This window comes from Manis javanica, chromosome 11, assembly GCF_040802235.1.
Source record: "Manis javanica isolate MJ-LG chromosome 11, MJ_LKY, whole genome shotgun sequence".
Lineage (NCBI taxonomy): Eukaryota > Metazoa > Chordata > Mammalia > Pholidota > Manidae > Manis > Manis javanica.
The window spans coordinates 18,889,534-18,909,643 of NC_133166.1; the positions used below are offsets into that span (position 1 = coordinate 18,889,534).

Consider the following 20,110-nt stretch of genomic DNA (forward strand, 5'->3'; position numbering starts at 1 on the left):
TAACTATCACAGAAACTGATTCATAATCAATATAGAATGATAAAGGGTATCTTATCAAATTGATTCAGAAAATATTACTATCAATGACAATATGCTGAACAAAAATATCTACTTCCTTAAATGAGTGCCATATTATTTGCTAAAATCAACATTTTTATTTATTTTTAATTGATGCGTTTTCAAAGACCATTTCAAATGCTACCTTCTTCATGAATTTTTCTCATCCTCTCCTCACTGGAGTGTGAACTTTCAGCTGTTGGCATTTTTTTGTTTGTTCATAATGATAAAGGGTATCTTAGCAAATTGTTGTATATATATTTTTTCAATCCCCTATTCTAGACTTTAAGCTCCTAGAAGGCAAGAACTGTATTTTACTCAACCTTTGTATGGTCTAGCACAATGCTTAGTACATCATATAAATAAATAATTATCAAATTGAATCAATGGAATCAGCAATTCTAACCATTTAAGACTAAACTGAGCAGACTACGCTGAAGAGTTAATAAAAGTGTTTGCACAATATAAAGAATCTGTATTAGAAAAGTGAAGGTGCTAACAGAGCATTCCAGAGATGATAATGTGGAGGTAAGAAGAGGGAATAGAGTGAGTGAGGAATGATCAAGGGAAGATAAACAGCTTTGTGTAGCTACATCAGAGTGTGTAAGCATAGGCATAAATACACTACCTAACAACAGGTGGTTAAAGTACCTGATAGATTTGAGTATAATATTTGTACTCATAATCATGAGTTTATTTCAAGAGACTTCTTAGAAGAACATAATTAAAACAGCACTGAGAATAAAGAGTTTCCCTACTATGGCTTCACAACTCATTCCTTATAATTAGGACAACCATACACTTATCATCTAAACTGGGATACCTTTGAGAGTGGCAGGGAATGCTATTAATAACTATACTAGAACAGACAAAAACAAGGACTTGTCCCATGAAAACTGCAATGTATGGTCACCCTACTGAGAGTCCACTTAAAGCTCATTTCTGGCCACCTTTATTCTTTCACAAGGTTCAGCAACAACAGTTTTAAATGGAGTATCACTTTCTTGCATACTTCTACTTACCCAAAACTAACAGGAGTAATCACAGCTCTATCCAGTTTGATAATACTATCATTAAAATCATCATCTAAACTGTACCAGCTACTTGATGAATATATGCCACGCGGAAAGAATGGTAAGCCTCACCAAACACAAAACAAAGGAGTACATATCAAACAAAGGAAAACAAAATCAAAAGAAGTGGTAAATCAAAGCATAATATTTGTCTGAAATCTCTAGATACAACTATTTTAGAATTAGGGCACTATGTCAACAGCAATTACATAATCAGAAGTAAAATGGATCTTACCTTGAGAACTTTGGGAGGACTCCGTAGAAGAGGAACTACTATCTGTATAACTCTGTGGCTCTTCTTTTCCCTCCTGAATAGATGTATTACCAGCCTCTGCCACCCTGGATGCTTGCTGTAATGTTTCAGTGACCAGCTGCCTTGTTTGCTCACTAACAACAGTAGCTTGAAATGTCACTGGTTTGGGTTTAATAAGAACCTAGAAGAAAAGCAGAAACATACCCAGTTTAAATTTAAGAGCACTATTTGAAATGCTAAACTTCTAGATCTTGAACTAATACTTTCCTGAAGTGGAAAACAGCATTATGGTTTGGGCATAGTAATGTTCACCAAAGACTAATTCAAACATGAATAAATTATAGTCAAGCCATATGCAATGTTTTAAGTGGTACGTGCCAGACTAGAACAGCCATGAAACCAACAAGAACCTCTACCACTGTTTTCTCTTGCCTATGATTCCAGGAGTCATTTTACAATCTGTAGGCTATATAGTGGAATGATGGCCACAAACTAAGGTTGGCAGAACAGAAAGACAGAAGGAGCCTGGATTCCCACTGGAATATTTGAGCCACATTATTAGTCTAGGAATGCCTCCCTCTGAACCTTTGTTAACACAATAAAAAAAATAATAATAATAACCCTAATTTGTATAAGCCACTGTTCTTTGGTTTTCTTTTCATTAGCAACCAAATGAAATTCTTAACTGACCTATATACACAAAGTAAACTTGTTTGAGACCTAAGTTATTTTTGAAAAATCCCCAGAAAAACACTGATTTAGACAACCATTAGAAGCAAAATGGAACATGTGACAGATCAACTCTTGGCAAAGGTCAACCCAAAGACACTAAAGTAAGTGAAATGGGAAAAAATGTTCAAACTGAACCATTCCACTTCAAATTTGGACTCCAGGAGTTGACGTCAAAAGACTTATTTTCTGTTTCTCCCACATGTAAGATTCTAAGCATTTTCACACTCTACTAAGCCATCTATTTCCTAGAATTCAAGAATGAAAACATGGGCTGTACTACGATGAAATTACAGTTGAAACTTAAAGGCAATTTAGACTTATTTCTAATCAGAAAACTTATTTGTTTAGACATGTAAACTATTTGGCTACAATTCTGAGGGGACTGGAAAATTACTAAATGCAAATTACTAGTTAATAGGTAAATTTATACCTTTTATAAAAATTCAAGGACAGCACTTCTCAACCAAGGCTGACATTGGTTCTTTTGATAGTCTCAGAAAAGTTAAAATTTCTGCAAAATAAATAGCCTAGCAACATAAAAGTAAATCTCAAGCCACAATTTCTCAGGCAAATTTCCAGAAAAGTTCCCTTATCTCTAGCTTCTCCATTATTTCGGTTTCAATAGAAGCAAATTTTATAAGCAAATAAAGTGCTTTCAAAGGCCATATTAGCTTATGTTTTAAAAAAGCTCTTCTTTGAGAGATTCTGAATAATTACCATCCTCCGTCAACCATCTATTTCTCAAATAACAATATATACCTTCAGCAAATTTTATTCCAATGGGATTCTTTTATCCAATCTTTGCTCATGACATGACACAAATATTTCCATAGAAAAAAAATTACCAAAGAGAGAAACACAGTTCTCGAAAAGAGAATGATAACATATTCAGTCATAACTTCTAACAACTTGATTTTTTAAAGATTACTGATCCTTCCATTCAAATTACTACCTTAAAATTTTAGGAATTCAGAATAAACCAGAGCCAAGAAAAATCACATCTTGTAACATACCTGTGTTTTCCCTTGCTGCCCATAAACGATTTTTGTTGGGATGATTTTAGCTGCTGGTTGAACTGTGGAACCTATTCCTTTTGGTTGAGTTACAATCATTTTGGTGATGGGTCTTGTAGCTGTGATTATAGCTGGTTTTGCTCCTGTTGGCACCGTCTGAATAGTCTTTTCTCCCTAAATTGAAGTCGGTGAGTATATGAGATTTACATGCATTTAGGTGATAAAAACTAACTTTGTACTGAAAAATCACAGATAGGTTTTACCAGGATGATGGGAAACGGACTGTAAATTGTACAACAAAGTACAGTGTTTCCAGGTAATTAAAAATCCTTAAGATTTTATTGAGGTGGTCTTAGAAGTCATCTGAACAATTTTTTGTCCAAAGAAGGTATTAACTATTTCTGATGAGTGAATTTTTAAAAATTACTTCATTTTAAGAATATTTATACTGTCCCACTCATAGAATACATATATTAAAATAGAAAATTGTAGAATTTATACTAAAATGTTAATAATGGTTATCTCTAAGAGTTGGGATTATAGGTCTTGCCCCCCCAACTTTCATCTTTATTTTCTAATTTATATGAACATTTATGTAATTTTAAAAAATACTGTGCATTATATCAATAGCTGAATGTACACATACAAAATAAACTGCCTAAGTTCCCCAAATATGAAATTATAAGGATATATAGCAGAATATGAAATATTCTATATACTATTCTTAATATTCTAAAATACTATATATAGTCTATGTGAAAAAGTATGGGCAAGAGATGAAGCCAGTGCAGATATTAACATTCTTTCCGAGGTTATATGGGAAAACACAAAGGGAAAACTTATAGCATTTTCCCACTAGTTGTTATTAGTATGTTACTAATATCACTTTAGTCTATTAACTAGATAGCTTAACCCCATTAACTTTTCACCATTTTCTGCATTTTCATCTGCTTTATTCCTAAGTACCACTTTCTGGTCATTTATGGAATCAATACTTGAGCTCAACTAAATTCAATTGTAATACTGTTATTTTACTGTTATTAAAATTTAAGAAATTAAAATCCATAAAATTAAAAAGGAAAAGATCTAAATATTTCATTTTAATAGTTTTTCTTAATTTTTAGTCATCACCATCTAAATATGTGTCCATCTAAACTTGGCAGCCAATAAAAACAAAAGCACCCAGGTGAGCTGGCAAAATGGTAAAAACTGAATTTAAAGCTACATAGGATTATAAAAATTGCAAGCTTAACTATCTGCTGTAATTATCTAAGGGAAACATGAAGTGCCTGCCAATCACAGGATTACTTATTTTCACATGCATGCACACACACACACACACACCCTTGCAGAAAGAGTTCTAGTTCATTTGCCACATGTCACTAGTGAGCAAGCAGGCATGCCTATCCATTAAAAACTTGATGGGCCCTGTCCATGTATAATGGCCCATTCAAAGCCAATCAAAAACACCTAAGTCTATTTTTTTGAAAAAGCTCTTCTGATGTGCGTGTGCTGGCCTGCATAGGTGAGCAAGTTTTGAGTACAGGTGCATGTACATATGTGGTGAAAAGGATGTCCTTTTACTCTTATCTGCTTGTTTGACTATCATTTCCTGCGTCAAACTGTTGCCATTAGGTATATCTAGCAGCTAGGATTCACACACAACTCTTAGATCTATGTGACCATAAGGACCTAGTGTTCATGGCAACCCCTTGCTTATATATCTAGTTATAAGAAATTGCAAACCAGACTATGAAGGATACCGAAAATCCAAATTCTAATCCTGGCTTTACTTTGGCTCTGTGAACTCAGGCTAGGAACAATCTGTTTTCCCACATGATAAAAAAATCTAATGCTGGACCCCTACCAACACTGTAAAGACTGTAATGAGTAAGAAGCTACTAGAGATCTAGCTCAATGAAGTTTAGCCTTCTTTTTTTCTGGCAAAGTGGGGACATACCAAGCATAATAACAATAAGGACAAAAACATTTACTGAGGACTTCCTATGTTCCAGGTACTGTTCTAAAGCACTCTGAAAACAGCTAGCAGTTACTGAACAAACCCACTGGTAGAGATCATCTGCCCCAATGTATGAATGAGGAAATTAAGGATGAGACAAGATGAATTAGCTAAGGTAAAAAAAGCTATGATACTGAGGAACAAAGCTCAGATTTGTCTTAACTCTAAACCCCTTAACCTCTTAATTGCCTTCAGAACTATAAATGAATGCTATTTGATTTTTTTTTTTACTAGCTTAGGTAAAAATGAAAACAATCAAAATAACAAATACCTGTCAATTAATTTAGTCTTAATCCCAAATAATTTCTTTTTGCTCAGCATAGGCCAAATACCAGGCTGGTATCTACTGGCCACAAGCAGAAATAAAACTGTCCTTTCACAGAGGTCCCCTGGTTGTTAAGCCAATGGAATCCTCCATCTGGATCAAGCTAAGCATCTATATCATGATCATAAGCAACCTAGCTATGAGCAACACGTTTTAGAAATTAATGTGAAAAAATGGCAACAGTAGGTAGCATTTTAACAGTTATTACATCACATCGTGGTAAATAAAGCCATTCTGGCCATTGTTGGGTTCTGAAGTCCTTAGGCAAATATTTGTATAGCTGGTCTTTAAAATCCTCAGCAGATTGCTGAGTCTGCAGTTCAAGGTCTTACTTACTCCAGCATTTAGCAAAGTTGTGACAACGTTTTTGCCCGGGAGGCCTTGAATGGTCGTTCCTTTTCCTGTAGTCTTTTGTACAACAATCACATTGGGCTTGGAAGTCATTGGGATTGTAGTGATTTTGGTAGTCGTTCCTTAGAGAAGGGGGGAGAAAAGGAGGCCTGAGTTAAGGACTAGTGATAATTTGGTTATTTGTTTTATGTTGTATACAGTTAATACATGTAATCAATGAAATCCCTAGACAAAGCGAAGGTTGTCATAAGGATGAAAATGAAGGCCTAGAACAGTAAGTTGTCCTAGAATAAGAGAATATTAAAAATTGATGCACAGCAGTCATCTTTTTGCAATCTGAGGACCTATACACTAAACTCAGGATTTAAAAATATCACTATCAGTTTCTCCATCAATATTCCTGACTAGTTAACTGAAACAAATCAGAATCTCTATTCCATGACAAATATTTCCCCCAAACACAGTATTCTATCTATGTGACTAGTGTGGTGGGAAAGCTCTTCAAAAAAAAGAACATAAAAAAGAGGCAAATACTTATCAAAATTCACATTAGCCTCTAAAGTGTATAAAAACAAGCCACATATTTTTATGTGATCAAAAAAGACAAACACTGACTTGCAGACCAAGCCACGTTATCAAGTGATCTGCAGCACTCTGAAGAATGTGAACTCCAATTTCTATTTTAAATATATATGAATTTAAATTTTCAAATATAAATTTAAAGTTTACTTAGTAGATTTATATATACTCACCCAAACATATTATCTTGCCCCCTCCCCCACATTCTTCAAAATCTACTTTTCTTCTACCTATCAAATCTATCTGCCTATCAAATTTGTATCCTGTATTATTCTAATTATCCAAATTAGAAATCCTGGTGCAAATCTTTGAATCTTACCTTGTCTTCTTCTCTTTATCCCCCAACAAAATGAAAGTCCCTTGAGCTCCACAATGTGTCTTTTTCAGGTCACTAATTCCTCAGTGTTTAGCACATAGTGTATGACAATTACTGAGTAATAGTTGTTCAATGAGTATGTGAATAAACTCAATTTGTTACCAACATGTGGCTTCTTTCAAAATGCTATCAGTGTCAGCTTAACAGACAATACCCTCATATATTTTGGCTTCCCATATTCTCTCCCTATTTCAAGTTTTTCTTTCATGCTGATAGCTCTGATGCTGTCATTATCAAACATCCTAAACAAATTAATTTCATCATGTCAAGACCCCAAAACGTGTAGTCAAAAACCTTCTTAATCCCTACTGTACATACACCAGCTTCACCTCTTGGGTTTCAAAGTCCTGTATGATCTGACCCTCTAGATCATCAATTTACCAATAAGATCTTATTTGTTCCTACTAGACATAAACTCTAGTGTAACAAGTAACTTCTTCACTAAGGCTTCCTATTACCTAGCACACAAAACCCAAACTTCTCTGCTTAGCTTTCCCAATTCCATCAGAATTTAATTTTCAGGATCATCCAAAATATAACTCTCCTTCAGTGGGTTACTTTCCACATTGGTCTTTGAGTATACTAGTCCCAGTGCTACTTTTGCACCTGTTATTTCCTCTGTCTATGAAAACAGGTGAGTCACATTTTTCTTCTATAGGTTTGGATATAAATGATCAGATGACTAAGCATAGAACAGGAACTCATTAAAAACATGACTAATACATTCTCAAGAAGAAAAATTAAACAAAATTTTATTCTTTTCTACTGGAACATCTTAGCATTCCTACTAGTTTTAGAAATAAGACTGCACTAAAAATAAGAATACTCTAGTTACACAGCAATTTTTGGCAATCCTGATACAGTATCTGTATAACAATTATGTCTCATCAGTCTAAGATAACACACTCGGGTTACATATAAAAGCACTTTGACCCACAGACCAGCTTCACAAATGTTTTCCCCTTTATCTGTAGTCTCTGCATAGTGAGCTGTTAAGAGCCATGAAAAACAAGCTGTCCATGATTCATGTATATCAACTTTTAACTCTGAACTAACTCTAATCCCTAATATGTGACTGGTTATGCCGCCTCTGACAATGCAACCTCACCAAATATTCAGTTAATAAAAAAGTGTTTTTAGAAAGTAAACATTAAAATCTACCTCAAGGAAATGTAAATCAAGCTTAAACTCCCCACCAAAGTATAAACACTACTTTTTGACAGAACTTGCTCATGAATTATATTCTTATCTACAAAATTATCTAATCCTCTCTGTTACAGAGATGTGTCAATTTTTGAGACAGTTGCAAACCAAGTTCACTAGTTTATCAAAATGGGAGGGGGAAATGTTAGCAAATAGAAGAGGCATAGCAAAAGGAAATGCAAGTACACCATTATATTTAAATAGAATACAAATTATGACTAGAATCATCAAATTATAAAAGACTAAAATTACGGTGAGCATGTTTCTGCACTTCAGGTTACCCATGTCATATTGAAGCAAAAAATATTTCTCACTTTTCTCTTTCTATGCTTTCATAGTACTCGGTCTTAGTTCTCTCAGGCTCATTAGTTTAGGATTCTCTAGGGCAGAGACTGCACCTCATATACATCCCTATGTATCACAGCCCTCTGCCCAGTATCTGGTTCATACCACATCAGAGAACCTGTATCAATTGTCCTTACTTACAAAGAGTCAAGATATAATGGGTGCAAGTAACGGAATCATATTTGGATCATGGGCTATGATACTGATGCATTCCAGGGATTCCTATTTAAAAATAAGATTTAAAAAATTTTGAGCATTATAGTAGGTAGGATTAAAGAACACAAATTTATTGGCCCAGATTATTCTTATATATAATATATAAGAAAAACTCTTATGATCATAAGAAGCTATGAAAAAAAAAAGCTTACCAGTAAAAAAACACGATCACTTCTTGAAAATATTTGAGTATGTTAACTCTATGCTATTTGAAGATATTGTCAGGAAATTAATTGAGTTTTAACTGTTATTTAAAATATCCTCTTAAAACTTGACTATAATGATTCTATCTCTTCTAATTTCACCCCCTTCAGTTTGGCAAACACTGGATTTCCTTGCTTACACTTAAAAGCAGAGCCAAAATTAGCAGCTTTAAATATTACACTTTATGCCAATACCATCCCTGCTCTTCTTGTCTTTTTTTCACTTCCTGAGTTATCAGTAACATTGTATTTCTGCCAGGAACTTCTATCCCTTCACTTTAAAATGTTAGAACAACTCACCTGGGACATACAAAATGAGTAGTCTACAAAAATGGTAGACAGTTAAAGTCTACAAGGCTTGCTTGATCAGAGATTATTTATATATATAAATTTATTTAAAAAATAATAATCAATCAAATCGGATGCCATATTAACATTCTATTTCAGGGCCCACAACACAAATACTACAGGAATTAATGAGCCAATAAAAGCTAGGTAAGGTTCCAAAATACCAGTAAACATTAGCCTTCATTAACTGAATAAAATATTTTTTAAAAAGTAAACGGTCAATATAAATGGTGAAAAGCAAATAAAGATATTCAAGTATTTTTAATTTTAATAAGCTAAAGTGACATTAGTAAACTGAAATATAAGATATTATACTTAGATGAATATAATACAAACACATTTAGATGAATAAATAGTAGTTGTTTCACTATCTAGCTTGTACAGTCTTGGATAGGAGAATTTCACCTCTCTAAACTTAAATCTGTATCTGTACACTAACTCAGGAGATCTGAATGGATTGACAAATAGGAGAATATTTTATAAATGACAAATCTGTATGCAGATGTAAGCCATAATCTTCCCATTCTAATTAGAAACAATTAAATGTTTTTTCCATTTTAAAACAACCAAAAGCTTAGTATGTGAGGACTTAATACTAGAACTAAAAAACTATACTTGGTCACTACATCAGGACTAAAAACAAAGCTTTTACTTTTCCAAACAGAAAACTGAGATAAAACAGAATCCTTCAACAATGAAGTATGTTTTTTTTCCTCTTACTCGTCACCTATACCTTTAACATTTTAGATATACCTACCAGAAACTATATTACTGCTAATTATCTTGCCCCCCAAGGTAGCTAATGATTTGGGGACTACTGTAATGATGCTACCACTGGTAGTTTTCACATAGGTTGCAGCTCCAGGGGTTGCAGCCATCCGACCTATGGATGGGCTCACTGTTGGTCGGGTATAGGTGGCCTGTGTGCCTATAAAAAGGAAAAAGCCAAAAGAAAAACTTGCTGTTACTTATAGAAGAATGACAATTTATACAGTATAACTATCATTCAGTGTAATCTGCATCACTTTAACTTATGGAATTTCAAGATGTCAAGACAGTAAGTAACAATTTACAACCAGTTTTCAATGTACATTGAAAGAACTATAGCCAAATCAATTTAAATTTACACATAAAATTCTGTGATGCATTATATCAAATTACTAACCCTAAGAAAAAGTGCAACTCGGTTCCCTTCTTCCACTAGTTTTATGCCAAAAGAAACTTATATTTAATCATCTTTCCTGCCACAGCATTTTAGATATTTCTGTTACAGATTTTAAGGTCCCTGATTCTGGGTTTGTTTGTTTGTTTGTTTTCTGCATCTTTTTTATGCTGTCCTAGTGCCAAATCCCAACATCAGCACTCATCAACTAAGGCAGTATTTGTTTGCCTGAAATTGTAAACTTTTACTGTTTTGTATTCTGTTACCCTCTAAAAATATTTCTGTATTTAATGAGTTACTCCATCATTTTACTAGAGATTAAAGCTGAAGCTGCCAAAAGTTGCCAGGAATATTTCTTTTTAGCCTAAGAAGTTCACTGTTTTCATATTTCCTCAACTGTATCTGACCTCTTAGAATATTCTTTTTCATGTCTCTCAAAGGATTTTATATTCTTCCCCCACTATTTCTAGGACTTTTTTCTTTTCCCAAACAGGAATTAAAACTAACCAGATGAAGCTTGGATTAACACATAGTCTACAGGCACACACCTGACCATCTACATTTGCTCTCTTACAACACTAAACTATGTTTTCTACCTCTATCTTGCATCCACCTACCACTTCAGCATTTTATTAAAAATAAAAAAAATAATAATAATAAATGGAGAAATGTGGGATCCACATATAAATCAAGTATAAAAATCAAACAAATATTCATATTTGACCTGATTGTTTATAGTTCATAATGCGTGATCAAAACCGAAAGTTTCTGTGATGACTGCCCTTGTACTGTTCACCATGTAAGAACTTATTCACTATGTAAGAATTTCTTCACCATGTAAGAACTTGTTCATTATGCTTCAGAAGATTGGAGACTGACGAGAATTAGGCTTGGGGTGGATTAACGATTGTGCATTGAGCATTGACTCCCCTATACAGAATTTTATTGTTGTTAACAATCATTTGATCAGTAAATATGAGAGATGCCCTCTCAAAAAAAAAAAAAAAAAAAAAAAAAAACTAAGCAGATGAGCCTATTGTAGTTTCTTACAAATCCAGCATTCAGAAATTTTATTCCTAAACTAAGAACTATTAGTCTTAGGGAAAATGAAGATGACTAAGATGACACCTTCTTCAACTGGAAAAATGTTTTCATAATAATTAGATTCAGAGGTCACTAGGCTATTTTCAGCAACTCCCTCCAAAATGCTTTTAGCAAGTTATTCACCGTTTTAAAATATAACTACTGCCCCAAAAAAATGGGAGGAAGGGAAGAACATTAAGTAGAATTAAACTGGTTATAAACATACATCAGAATCAGAAAAAAAATCTAATGTGAAGATACACAGTTTGAATTAATTGAATTATAAGTGAAAAAAACTTCAACTTAAGCTTTTGTTTTAAAAATAGACACTTATTCTAATATAGATACATAGTTACAGACATATTATTTTTCACTACCTTTCCCTAACATGAGGAATCATATATATGTAACACTTAGTACCAAATGGAGAAAAATTCTGGGGAAGTATGATAGATTTAAAACAAGGGGAACAGGGTTTTTTAAGCATAGGCTTTGCATAGAGACAGAAAGTAGAATGGTGGTTTCCAGGGACTGGGGAAGGGTGGGAATGGAGAGAGTTACTGTGTAATGGGTACAGAGTTTCAGTGTGGGAAAATGAAAAAATTCTAGAGCTGGATGGTGGAGATGGTTGCAAAATAATGTGAATATACTTAATACCAATGAACTGTATACATAAAAATGGTAAAAATGGTAAATTCCATGTTATCTATATTTTACCACAAACATTTTTTTTAAAAAGTACAAGTTTTGTGTCAAACAGACTTGGGTTCAAATCCCAGTTCTGACTTTTACTGGCTGTGTGACCTTGGGAAGTTTCTTAACATAAGTCTCTATTTTGTTGCTGAAAATGGATATATTAAAGGCTAAGAAAGATTAAGTATAGTGTTTGTACAGACTTTTACATACTGGCCCATAGATGAAAGCTTATATACTTGAGACAGGTATCATTTTATACTATTTAGATTCTATCATCTAAACACTGACCCTCCTCGAAAAGTTTGCTAAGAGATATAAATTTAAAGTAATAGTAATGGCTATTTCTAATATTAGTTCATAGAAATAGCTATTGAACATACCAGGGACTTTATATACTGATTTCATATAACACGTAAACTACTCAAGGTTGCAAGTGTGATACTACTTAAAATGCTCTATACTGTCAATTTCTTGGGCATGGTCTGGTTTTCTCATATCTGTGCAAAATGGCATCCTGGGCTTCCCTCTGTCTGAATAATGCTTACTATACTGTACTGTAACACAGACTCTCAACCTCATCAGAGTGAGATCCTTACTGGTACGACTGTGTTTTCATTCACTCAACAAATGTAACTGAACAAATGGTGAATGAAACAGGCATGGTCCCTTATCATGGAATTTATGGTCTAATAGAGGTGAACAACATTAAACAATCAATAAACAAGTTCCTAGGTACTTAGAAACTGCAGTATATGCTATGAAGGAAAAGAACAGAAGACTGACAATAACGAAAGCTAATTTCAGTTGGTAGGAAGATGGCCTCTTGAAGAATTGTTTCATTAATCTATATCCCCAATGTAAAGTACATTGCTGGTACAGAGATATTACTCAATGAATATATAATGAATGAACAGACTGATGCTCAGGAAAACTTACCAGTAGGAGTGGTTACTAGCTTAGTTGTCATAATTGCACCATTACTGCTAACCACCATGATAGGGGAATTGCTACTAGTGGGCAGAGTTGCTGTCACTGGTTTGGGTAAGATTTTACTTGGTTGAACTTGTTGTGTGATGATTTTAACACCTGTGAAAGAAGAAAAGATAAATCTCAGTACAAATTACTTTAAAAAACATGTGCCTTATACCAACCCAAGAGGGCAGCAGTACTCAAGTCTTGCCTAAATTAGAGAAGCTTTTCATACTGATGAAGCTCCTTAAACTTCTATTCCTCAATATCTTTCTGAATTTCTCTCTTTCAGGAATACAATTAAAACATTACAGAAGCTATTAACAAGTTCTCAAAGAAAAATTTTTTAAACAATGATCATGTCATGTAAGAGATTTCAAACCAAATTAGCCATTGACCTGAATTTCTATAAGACGAATAACCTGTTCCATGCAAATACTTGGGATGAAAGGATTAGGATAAAAAATAAAATGTTAATGTAGTTTTTAATATATTCCCAACTACACCAATGATTTCCCTAACCTCTTAAATTATAAAGGCTGTTGAAACCTATGAAGACCAAGAATATTTTATTTTTTAACTTTCATTTTTAAATTGACTTCTTTTAAAAGTATTTTTAATACTGTCAAATACAAAATAAAGGATACACTATTATTGGATATATGTAAAATATTCATGTGGATAAAAATTTGAAGGCAGTATGTAAACACAAAAATAAAAATGTTAGGAGATGTGATGTTGTGACTTTCTTTACATTTTCAAAATTTTTACTTAAATGTTGTAATTGTAACACTGACTTTCCGAATGTAAAATGTCCATTTAAGAGAAATCTCTCATGCTAACTAGAAATTAAAGTACTAATAATTGTTAACTGGAAATTTCTGCTAACACTTTAACAACACTAATTCTCTGAAACAATTAACTGGATAAATGTATTGCCAAACAACTAAAAATTTTATTTCTTTTTTGGATGCCAAAATTTAAAAACACAGGAAACTCAATGAAAATGAAAATATAACATGTCAAATTAAGCGGTATGCACTTAACACAGTGCTGTGAGAAATTAACAACTTATTTATGTGTATGTAGATACAAGTGCTAAATGCTTAGAAAAAAGAAAATGTCTTTAACTCAGTAATCTACGTTCCTACCTCAAGAAACTAGAAAAGCAAAGTAAACCCAAAGCAAACTGAAGGAAGGAAATAATAAAGATAATGAAATTGAAAAAAATAATGATTAAAAAGACCAATGAAACAAAAACCCAGTTTTTAAAAACATTCAATAAAACTGATACACCTCTAGCTACTCTCACAAGACAGAGAAGATACAAACCACCAGTATCAGGAAACAGAGGATGTTACAGCCATTAAAAGGTAATAAGAGATTATACCTAACAACTTTTCATACATTTTCAACAATTTAGAACTGTTCTCAATTCCTTGAGAACCATAAATTACCAAAACTCAACCAAAATGAAACAGATAACCTGACTAGTCCTACACACATTACAGAAACTAAATTCATAATTTAAAAGCTCCCCCCAAAAAAATCTCTAGGTGCAGATGTTTTCATTGTAGAATTCTACCAAACATTTAAAGAATCAACACCAATCCATTTTATACAACCTCTTCCAAATGACAGAAAAGGAAGAAGTATTTCCAAACTCATTTTATGAGGTCAGTATTACCCTTATACTAAAACCAAACACAGTACAGAAAAATACACTATAGACCATTATCTGCCAGAAACAGGACACAAGAATTCTCAACAAAATGTCCAATAATGTATACAAAGTATTCTCCACCATGTCCAAGGTGGATTTATTTCAGATAAACAAGAGTAGCTCAAAGAAAATCAATCAATATAATCCACATATCAATAGACTAAACAAGAAAAACATAACCATACAGATAAACTAAGAAGAAGAATTTGCCAAAATCTAACACTCATTTTTCTGGGAAAAAACTCCCAGAAAACTAAGAATGGAGGGAAACTTCCTCAACTTCATAGAAGGCATCTACAAAAAACCAACCGCTGACATAACTTAAAGGTGAAAGTATGAATATTTTCTCCTTCACAGTGAGAATAAGACAAGGATGTCAGCTCACTCTACTCTTACTCAAGACAGCACTGGAAGTTCTAGCATATCAAAGACAAGAAAAAGAAATAAAAGGTGTAACAGATTGGAAAGGAAGAAATAAAACCATCCTTATTTACAGATGGCACAATTGCCTACATAGAAAAATCCCAAGGAATCCATGAAAATACTCACAGATCTGATAAGTTATCTTACTAATGTCAGAGACTACAACATCAACACCATTTCTATGTAACAATGAACATGTGGAAATTGAAATTAAAATCGTAAGTCCATTAACAATCACCTCAAGAAAGTGAAATACTTAGGAATAAATCTAACAAAACACATACAGAATTTGTATGCTGAAAACTGTAAAACACTGATGAAAGAAGTCAAGACCTAAATAAATGCAGATACATGCTGTGTTCATGGCCTGCAAGACTCAACAAGACATCAATTCTTCCCTAACTGATCCTATAGGTTTAATGCAACTCCTAGGAAAATCCCAACACACACTTTAGTACACACAGACAGGCTTCATATTATGTTTATATGGAAAGGCAACAGAAGTAGGATAGCTAAAATAATTATGAAACAGAATAATAAAGTGGAAGAAGTCACTCTATCTGATGTTAGAGCTTACTACATACCTACAGTAATCAAAACAGTTGGTATTGATAGAGAGACATACAGATCACTGGAATATATGGAACCTAGAAATAAAACCCACACAAATATACCCTGAATTTAACAAAGATACCAAAGCAATTCAATGGAGTTTGATAGTCTTTTCCATAAACGATGTTAAAGCAACATATCTAAAGGCAAAAAAATTAACCTCAACCTAAACCTTAAACAAAAATTAACTCAAAATAGACCACAGACTTAAATGTAAAAAATAAAACTATAAAACTTTCAGGAAAAAAAGGAGAAAAACTATAGGACCTAGGGCTAAGCAAGTTTCTGGTTTCTTTGACTTGAAACCAAAAGCATGATCCATAAAAGGAAAAACTGATAAACTGAACTTCATCAAAATCTGTATTAGGGAACAACCCAGCTCTATTACTGGGATTTTATTAATAACATATTCCTCCCCTAACTATGATAGATTTCTGAAAGCAGTCATGGCATAAGACTACAAATGAGAAATTTAAGACTTATGGGAAACAGGGTTAAAGGATTGAGATTTTGAGTAAACGTGAAAAGCTTTCATAAGCATTTTTACACGAAATAAAAAAGAATCCAAGCAACAGAGTATATAATATCATACAGCCTTTATTAGCCATAACAGATTTTGTATTAATTAACCTCACCCTGCTTACTAATGTTTTAGTGTATCTTTCACCCCTGCTGTTCCAAAGAGATGATGAAAAATCCATTTTCAGAATAAGACAAGAATGCCCACTCCTGCCACTTTTATTCAACACAGTACTAGACGTCTTAGCCAAGAGCAATTATGCAAGAAAAAGAAATAAAAGGTGTCCAAATCAGAAAAGAAGTAAAACTGTCTCTATTTGCAGGTGACATATTATATATAGAAAGCCCCAAGACTCCACCAAAAAACTATCAGAATAAACAAATTCAGTAAAGTTGTAGATACAAAATCAATATGAAGATCAGTTGTGTCCCTATATACTAATAATGAACTATCAGAAAGAGAAATGAAGAACACAGTCCCATTTACAATTACATAAAAAAATAATAATAAATTTAACCAAGGAGATGAAAGACCTGTATACTAAAAACTATGACACTGATGAAAGAAAGTAAAGAAACAAATAAATGGAAAGACATTACATGTCGTGGATTAGAAGAATTAATACTGTTAAAATATCCATACTACTAACCAAAGCAATCTACAGATCCAATGCAATCCCTTCAAAATTTCAGTGGCATTTTTCACAGAAATAGAACAAACAATCCTACAACTTGGAACCACAAAAGACCCCAAACAGCCAAGGTGATGTTGAGAAAAAACAAAGCTGGAGGCATCACACATCCTGATTTCAAACTACGTTACAAAGCTATAGTAATCAAAATAGTATGGTATTGGCATAAAAACACATACTTAGATCAACGGAACAGAACAGAGACCCCAGAAATAAACCCCCACATATATGGTCAACTCATTTACGACAAAGGAGCAGGAATGCAAAATGAGAAATGAGAGCCTCTTCAAAAAATGGTGCTAGAAAAACTGGACAGCTATATGCAAAAGACTGAAACTAGACCACTACCTTACACCATACACAAAAATCAACTCAAATGGAAAAAGACTTGAACATAAACCCTGAAACATAAACCTGAAACATAAACTCCTAGAAGAAAACATTGTGGGTAAGCTCCTTGACATCAGTTTTTTTGTATTTAACACCAAAAGAAAAGCAACAAAAGCAATAATAAACAAGTGAAACTACATCAAATTAGAAAGCTTCTACTCAGCAAAGGAAATCATCAACAAAATGAAAAGGCAATCTTTGGAATGAGAGAAAATATTTGCAAATCATAAACCTGATAAGGGGTTAATATCCAAAATACATAAAGAAGTCATACAATTCAACAGTAAAAAAATGTGATTAAAAACTGGGCAGAAGATCTGAATAGACAATGTTCCAAAGAAGACATACAAATGTCCAAAAGGCATGTGAAAAGATGCTCCGTATCACTTACCATCAGGGAAATGCAAATCAAAACCACAATCAAATATCACCTACCTGTGAGAATGGGTATATCAAGAAGACTAAAAACGTTGGTGAGGGTATGGAGAAAGGGGAACCCTCATACACTGTTAGTGGGAATATAAATTGGTACAGCCACTATGGAAAAAAGTATAAAGGTTTCTCAAAAAATTAAAAATGAAACTGTCATGTGATTCAGCAATTCCACCTCTGGGTATTTATCTGATGGAAATGAAAACTGTATCTCAAAAAGATATTTCCACCCCCATGTTCACTGAACATCATTTACAACAGCCAAAACATGTAAGGAACCTAAGTATCCATCAATGGTTGAATGGATAAAGAAAATGTGATACACACACACATGTACACAGGAATGTCATTCAGGATAAAAAGGTAAGAAATCCTGCCATATGCAGCAACATGGATAGACCCTGAGGGCATTATGCTAAATGAAGTAAGTCAGACAGAGAAAGACAAATACTATATGATAACACTCATACATAGAATCTTAAGAAAAAAAAGAAAAAAACTCGTAATACAGAGACCAGAACGGTGGTTGCCAGAGGCAGGGGCTAGGCTTTAGCTGAAATGTGTGAAGGTGGTCAAAAGTTTTCTTGCTATAAATAAGATAAATGAGATAAATAATGTACACCCTGTTAACTACAGTTAATACTGTACTGTACATTTGTAAGTTGCTTTGAAAATGAATCTTAAAAATTCTCAAGAAAAAACAATTTGTGTAACTGTGTGGTGATAGATGTTAACTGAATGTATTACAGTAATCATTCTGCAGTATATACATATATCAAAACATGCTGTACACATAAAACTAATACAATGTTGTATGTCAATTATATCAAAAAATAATAAAATGTTCCTATCAAAAAATGAAACAGAACTGAAAATGCCAGCATCTCCCAAATTCCTGTTCTACCACCAAAAACAGTCCAGGTTCATTAGAAGAAAAAAAATCCACTTTCTTTCCTTAAAGATATTATGTTAAAATGCTTTTTAATTTCCTTTTAATTCAATACTTTTATAATTTGATAACTTACAGTAACTGATTCCTGCCTCTGAATTCCCACTGTGCTGGAGATATTTTCAACAAACTGTTCAAACCACAAACTTCTTCACTACCCCCAATGTCCTATAATCTGACCACCGCTGCCCATGACAACTTTATACCAAATTTATTACATAGCCGTCTAACACAAGACTCCCCAGACTACTTTTTCCATTGCCCACTTACCACAATCCCGATGGCCCCAGAGTATAGTTCTAAAATCTTCCTCAGCTTTGCTTCTTCAACTTCCTTTACCTCTCCCTAGAGTTCACTGAAAATTACTCTTCCTGCTGTGCAGGCTGCTTTTTGTCCCTTTTCTATTCCCAAGCTCCAGTTCTCTTTATATAAGCATTTCCAACAGGAGAGCCTCAAAATATACTTTAGAACTAAAACTCTAGTGCTTGAGGATAATGGACGTAATCTATATATATTAGCAATCTTCTGAGAACTGGTGATTGGGGGAAGAATCACCATACCTTGTAAACATTTTCCAGTTACCTGATTCCTGTTTGATTTGAATGGTAGGCTTGATACCAGGTGGCAAAGTAGACTGCTGAGGCTGTTGCTGATGAGATATGGGAGAAGGCTGGGCCACCTGTTGCTGCGTCTGTTGCTGCACTTGATGTAACTGTTGCTTAGGAGATGGCTGATGCTGTTTCGGGAACTGTGCGAGAATCTGAGTTGGGGCACCCACTAAGCTTTTGGGAGAAGGAAGTCTGGTTGATGCCACTTTGATTGCTGAAGTAGATACACCTGTAGAACAGTAAGGGAAAAGAGAAGTTAACAGTAAAGCATAATAAAAGTTACTTCTAGTTACTGTAGTCAATGATGATTTAAAGACTAGGTAAGTCAATAAAACCAGTGACTTATTAAACATCTACTAAGTGTCGGATATAACATGTAGTATTTTACAAGTTTAATTTATCATCTAAGTCCTCAAACTTTGCAAGGGAGGTATCACTGCTATCACACTCAAAAAAATTGATTTTCCCTTAGTGAAGCATTAGAATGAAAGAAATAAAGCACCAGGCAGGATGTTTTCACACATCTCTCAATAGATTTTCTGTTAGAAAATGTACATTCTCAATGTGAGTAATATAAAAACAGAGCAAACTAAGTTCTGAATCTTATTTGCAATATAATTTTTCAAATATTACTTTTCACATTCTAATGAGCATATTTAAATGCAGCCATTAGATAAAATAATTCATACTGAAACATTCATCTTTTGGACTATTAAGCATGGCAAAGTAGCTTTTCTATATCTAATTTCCAAAAATCT

At 33.5% G+C, this 20,110-nt stretch overlaps 1 protein-coding gene across 10 annotated transcripts in view; it reads right to left on the reverse strand.

Moving 5' to 3' along the window:
• The window catches only part of EMSY (EMSY transcriptional repressor, BRCA2 interacting), a 91,711-nt gene that overhangs the window by 23,896 nt on the left and 47,705 nt on the right, over window positions 1-20,110 (reverse strand). For all 10 annotated transcript variants that reach the window (XM_037010632.2, XM_037010629.2, XM_037010627.2 and 7 more), the window contains 6 exons: window positions 19,327-19,581; window positions 12,972-13,121; window positions 9,852-10,022; window positions 5,810-5,946; window positions 3,129-3,302; window positions 1,366-1,564 (listed from right to left, as the gene is read on the reverse strand). In XM_037010632.2, coding sequence (XP_036866527.1) covers window positions 1,366-1,564; window positions 3,129-3,302; window positions 5,810-5,946; window positions 9,852-10,022; window positions 12,972-13,121; window positions 19,327-19,581 — 1,086 coding nt within the window. The remainder of the gene's footprint in view (window positions 1-1,365; window positions 1,565-3,128; window positions 3,303-5,809; window positions 5,947-9,851; window positions 10,023-12,971; window positions 13,122-19,326; window positions 19,582-20,110) is intronic.